The sequence below is a fragment of the Pocillopora damicornis genome, chromosome 11 (assembly GCF_964200805.1).
Source record: "Pocillopora damicornis chromosome 11, jaPocDami1.2, whole genome shotgun sequence".
Taxonomy (NCBI): Eukaryota; Metazoa; Cnidaria; class Anthozoa; order Scleractinia; family Pocilloporidae; genus Pocillopora; species Pocillopora damicornis.
Window position 1 is genome coordinate 17,519,156 of NC_142680.1, and position 6,048 is coordinate 17,525,203.

Below are 6,048 nucleotides of genomic sequence, written 5' to 3' on the forward strand. Positions count from 1 at the left end.
AACTAATCTGTTGGTTGGTCTTGTTAGGCAGCCTCTCGCTTTACCTATTGGATGTCGTTGGTTCACGAACACGGAAGTCTTTTTTGATAAGCAAGGGACACAGTCTACATATCAAGCTATGCATTATGTTCAGTGTCTTTGTTCACGTTGATGGCCATAAGCGTGGGCAGACTTCCCGCTCTGTTGTTGGGAATAAGATAAAGTCAAATAGATACAGTCAAAGCTCGGTGTGAAATTTCGAGAGAAAATTCGCTCTACTTATTACATCAAAGTGTAGTCCATGTATTGTTGTAATGCATTGCCGAAAAATTCGAAATCAGTATCATCCACTTAAGTAACTATTCTATCACACCTTCCTGTTGAAACTTCAACGAATGTTTGATTGTTGGTGTGATCCGAACAGCCAGGTGTTCGAGTCTTAGTACAAACGACCGCGCACACACATCCAGGCAAGTGGAACTTGAACTGGGCGCCATTTCTTATGACTAATCTTTTCACATAACAACACAGAAATTCCCAATTTCTAGGCGAGACTCCGCGCGAGGAAGCGTGACGTGAACTGTTCGCGACCGCAGGCAACACAAGGCATACCAATGCTTCGTATACAATTCTCTCATTCATTCACTGATCTCGTAACACTCTGGTAGTTATTATACCAATAATATCAAATATCTGCGTCTTACTAGCTCCCTAGCAAATTTACTCAAATTTTGCTCGGGGAGACCGAAAAAGCTGTCTATGCTTGAAGTGCACAATGCACAATACTGAAATGCACAATACTGTAGTAACAGTTACCATACATCAGGATGATTTATTATTATTAACTGAGGTGATAACATATATTAGCCACCTTAAAAGAGTTTTAAAGCTGACGTTTCCAGCCTTAGCAGCACCACAGATTCTTTAGAAAGTACGTTGCATTGTTAAAATTATTAAGCTTAATTGTCAAATGTATAATTTTTTTTTCGGGATTGTGACATTTTTCATTTTTTGCTTTGCACGAAAAAAAACAATCAAGTCCGTCCCCACATAACTGATATTTCTTCTGGGAAATAACTAATTCGGTTTCCGCTTCCATTAGCACCAGTATGATATCAACCTGAGGGCAAATTGTTGGTCTTTCCCTTTTTCCTCAAATTTTCTAAATAACCTATTTACATCAAAGGGGAGGTACATAGCTGGTTGGCGATTCATAGAGTACGTTCGAAAACAAAAATATTCTCTGAATACTCCAATTGGTTCGCTTCTGTAGCCTTTCGTTTAGCTGACGATACCAGACTTTTGCAATGTTTTAACTAACACGATTCTTCAGCATCTATTGTGTTCTAGAGGCTTTGGTGTTTGCCTATTTATGCCAATTAAACATCAAATAAAAACACAGTACCATTGTTTAGTATTCTATCCCCGTCGGCAAAAAGAAAAATTGAAAAGCAGAATTAATTGCCGCACGCATTTCGACTCATCAGTAATAGGCAAATTCTGTAAGACTCACTCTGGCTTTAAAAACGCAGGAAAAGATGCCAAAGCTAATTGTGATTGTTTAAAGTTGCTTCCCTAGCTGCTGTTTTCTTAGAGTTTTCTCCAAGAACTTTCTCTAAAAAACCGTTTCTGATTTTACAGAATATGGGGAGAAGTTTAAGCCACAAACAAGCGTTCTTCTTGTCAGTTAGGTTCAATTAAAGTTGACCGTCCCTAATCAAATTCTAGTTTTGTATAAACAGATAATTTTCTCATCGTATCATCAAATAATAGTTAGACATATCTTTAAAATGTTTGTCAGTTCCTATTAAAATTCGTTTTTCAATTAAATTTGTTAACCATATGGACACCTTTGTGGTGCACACCATTTGTTATGGTTTGATTGATAAAAGACACTCACGAGAAAGGATTATACTTAATGTTATTGAACAGTCTCGAAAGACAAATCGTTCAGTCACTTTGAAACGAGTAGAATGCATTGCGAAAGTCGATAGTATCACTGAAGGAAAGGAGTTTTAACTGTCTCATAGTTGGGTGGCTGCTGTGAATTCTAAATATATCAGTTGCCAGAAATTCAAGAAGAACCATAGCCGGAAGGGAAGGACACTGTTTCATTAGCTGCAGAATGATTGCGGAAACAAATTCAACAGTACAAGAAACACGCACAATAACTTATCAGGAAATAATGTGCTCACCCACTTATGTGGGAAAAGTAGGACAAATTGCAACTTTTTTCTCAACAGCTAACATAATACTCTCCATCACAGCATTTCTTGGGAATTTCCTGATACTCGTTGCCCTAAACAAGGAATCTTCCCTGCATTCATCGTCCAAACTCTTGTATCGTTGTCTAGCAACATCCGATCTGTTGGTTGGTCTTGTTAGCCAGCCTCTCTATGCTGCCTATTGGTTGTCCTTGGTTCACGAGAAGTGGAATCTTTGTCGATTCGTAACTGATGCAATCTTTATAACACGCTCTACATTATGTGAGGTTTCTATGTTGACAATGGCGGCCATAAGCGTGGATAGACTTCTCGCCCTGTCGTTGGGGTTGAGATACAGACAAATTGTAACGTTAAAACGCATGTATATTATTACAGCTATCTTTTGGATAGCATCCATTCTTGCTTCATCACTTTATAATTCTCAAATACCTCTTTTGTATAATAAAATAGTTATCTTGTCATTCTCAGTGATCTCTTTCACTTCGTACACAAAGATTTTGCGCACTCTCAGTCGTAATCAGGCTCGAGTACAAGATCATGTTCAACAACAGCCTAGCCAAGCAACTGCACTGAACATGGCAAAATACAGGAAGGCTGTGAGCAGTGCACTGTGGGTGCAGTTAGCATTAGTTGTTTGTTATGCACCAAGTTTAGCACTGTCAACACTTGTGATCATCTGGAGGTCTTATTCATCACATTTACTCATCACTTCTGGAATAACGACTCTTTTAGTGTATTTAAAGTCCACCTTAAACCCGTTCATTTACTGCTGGAAGATTAGCGAAGTGAGACAAGCAGTGAAGCAGACAATCAGACAAGTCTTTCGCTGTCCATGGAGTTAGATCTTTTCTCCCAGAGACACTCGTGCGTCATGATGCGTGCAAGCTCTTAGTTTAAATAAAACTAGAGCCATAAGTGCAAGAGGAACGGACATGCCTGCTATCGGAAGAGATATGAATAATTTGTATCTTCATTATGATTACTTGGTTTCCAAGTCACTTCATACTTAGAAAATCGGGGTAATCAAGCTCTGATGGAGCATTTCTGCTCGAGAGCAGACTCAGATTAACTTGCAGGGTTTTAAGGCCACACTCAACCGACGTATTTTGCACGTCGCTGTTTATGTTATCCGGGAATTCAATACTTTTTTAACGGCAAAGTAACTTTTGCCCATATATTCATGGCAAAAATAGAAAAAAGGGTAGTATCGCACTGAGCACAACTAAACCGCTACTTTGGAAGAGGCATATTGACCACGTTTTCTGTCTGTGGAACAGGAGCAAAGACAACATTGCAGAGTTCGTATGACGAGAAAACAGCCTAAATCTGTACATTTGATGTAGATTGTAACACGATACAATCGCTTTTCGTGGCTGAGATATCAGACTCAGAATTTATATTGCTGGACACAAAAGTGTACAAAAGCGAGAGTTTTAATAGGGAATCGACTCTGGATACCCAAACACAAATTATAAAAAGAAGGAGACCTTCGAATACTTGAATTTTCATCCTCAGGTGCCGAGAGGTGCTATCTGTTTGACTTTCTTCCGAAATACTGTATGGCAGGGCCTATGCAAACTCGGTGTTTCTTTTCTCTCCAAATGCTAAGGCTTTCTTCTGCTCATTCCGTGTTCCTGAAATTGATTTAATGAGCCATGCATATAATAACAACGCACTATTGTGGACTAAACTGCTCCTGATTATAAGCGCACCATTTGTAAGAATTGAACGAAACGAACTGTTTCAGGTTGGAATATGCTTCAGCCTTCAAAGAGAAAGGGTAAATAGTGAATGCCAGATATTGTAGAAGTTAGGAAAGTTAATAAAGATAAAAATTGGATGGACGGTGTATTGGTTTAATCACTTTATATTTTCGCCACTAGAGTAGCTCCTTCGCGTCCTTGTCAGACGCGAAAGGAAGAGAAAACAGCTTCTGGATATTTTTCAATAACGAGACATCAATGAGACATTCTTTAAAATTGCTTGAAATTTAAGTCCAACGAATGATTTTGAATAATTTTTTTTATGTTCGGAGATTATAACTGTTTTGACTATTATCTGAGAGGTATTTCCGTGTAATATGCAAAGATTGCAGTGTGAATTTTAGTTATGTCATAGGGGATCATTTATGCTTTGCGAGAGCAAATGTCTCACCGAAGCCACATACGTGAAATTTTAAAATTTGTTGTAAGAAATAGGAGAATCTGGTGGAATTACATGAGGAAGGCTCAGTCGTCGCTGACAGAGTAGAACGTGGAGACTAAAGAATAAGGAGTCCACTGTTTATGTAGCCTTAAAAACGCGGCAAATTGACCACCGCGGTTTTTTAAGATGGCTTTCTTTTGAAATAAATAAATTTGGAGGCCAAGAATAAAATAAGATAGAATTGGCACAAATTGAACATTCTGAAAGGAAAATTCGAAACGCACTACATTGCGGAAAAAGAGAAATACGAAATGTATGGGATATTTGCTCGTGTTATTATATGTTTGCAAAAGAAGCGAGACCTTAAGTCAAATAACTGTAATTTAAATTTCGAATTAAAATTTCATTCCAAATATTTGTGACTGCAGTGAATGGTCCTTAATTGCCGATCACATAAAAGCCAAAAGTAATTTTTCTGAGTGACTCAAAAACTAAAAAAATGTATATTTCCTAAAAACAAAGTAACAATTTCTTGAATATTCGAACATCTTGACATTTTAATATGCATGTCCGCTATCCAGTATTTTACCATAATAATTTTGGCTTCTCAGCGTTCACGGTCGAGTAACTTTAAATTTATAAAAAGAAGACAATGTAAGAAAAGAATTTAGGATTACAACCAGCTGCCGTTCGAATGAGACTGAGAGAAATTAAAGAGGATGGAATAATGAGAAATTATAAAAATGATTTTCTAAGGGTCTGATGGTTTAGTTTAGTAGCATTTTTTACCTGTGATGGTTCCTGTTATAAATTCTGATCAGATGCGACAAGGAGAGAAAATAATTGAAGGATATTTTCAAATAACGAAACGAAACGTCAAATATTTACTCAAATTTCTTGACATCAACGGTCATAGATTAATTTTCATTCGTCAGATAAATGTGTTCGGAATAATAACTGCTTTCAATTCATTTCAAGACTTTTTTCGTGTAGTATGAACATTTTGTGAGAGTTATGTTTTTGCGGATGGAGACAGTTTGTGAAACATTAGTCTAAGGGTGGATTTAACACTGAAAGGCAGGGAGGAGGAAAGGAAGGAAATAAATAATTTAAATTTTTATAATTTCCTTTTTCCAACTTTTCTATAGTTTTACAAAGAGGAGGTACACAGCTGGTAGACGATTACTTGATAAGTGTTTCGAGTAAGTCCGAAAACAAAGAATATGCTCTGGATACTTCCAATTAATTCACTTTTATATTTTCTCATTTTGCTGAAGATAACAGACTTTCGCAATGTTTTATTGACACGTTTTCAGCGGGGAACGTAGTTTTGCGGATAGACATATATCCTCAAAATCAATTTAGGTTAACTGTTCCGGGGCAATTTCTATTTATTCGTCTACAGAGAGGATTTTTTTTAAATATTAGACTAACGGTTGTCTTTAACCTTAAACTTTTTATCAGCTCTTATTTAAAATGCGTTCTTAAATAAAATTTATCGACCAGATGGACTCCATATGGGGTTGGGGGGTCGATTGATGCAATGCATACCCTCCAAATTTCAAGAAAGGTCTCTATGTATTGTTTTTTTATTTTCTCGACTGGCAGTTCTTTCAACCAATATAAAACAAATTGGATGTATTGAGGAAATTTTTAGCTTGAATGATGTAAAAAAAAAATAAGATTTCACTGTTTCATG

General features: G+C 36.9%; 1 protein-coding gene across 1 annotated transcript; it reads left to right on the forward strand.

The window, feature by feature from the left end:
- Positions 1 to 867: 867 nt before the first annotated feature.
- On the forward strand, positions 868 to 3,989 carry LOC149037884 (melanocyte-stimulating hormone receptor-like). Its single transcript, XM_089186299.1, has one exon. It carries the CDS (start codon positions 2,105 to 2,107, stop codon positions 3,044 to 3,046), a length of 942 nt encoding a protein of 313 aa, XP_089042425.1. The 5' UTR covers positions 868 to 2,104; the 3' UTR covers positions 3,047 to 3,989.
- Positions 3,990 to 6,048: the final 2,059 nt, after the last annotated feature.

What these genes read in the sequence shown, in the direction of transcription:
- LOC149037884 (XM_089186299.1), top strand. Translation starts at nt 2,105, where the DNA reads ATGATTGCGGAAACAAATTCAACAGTACAAGAAACACGCACAATAACT.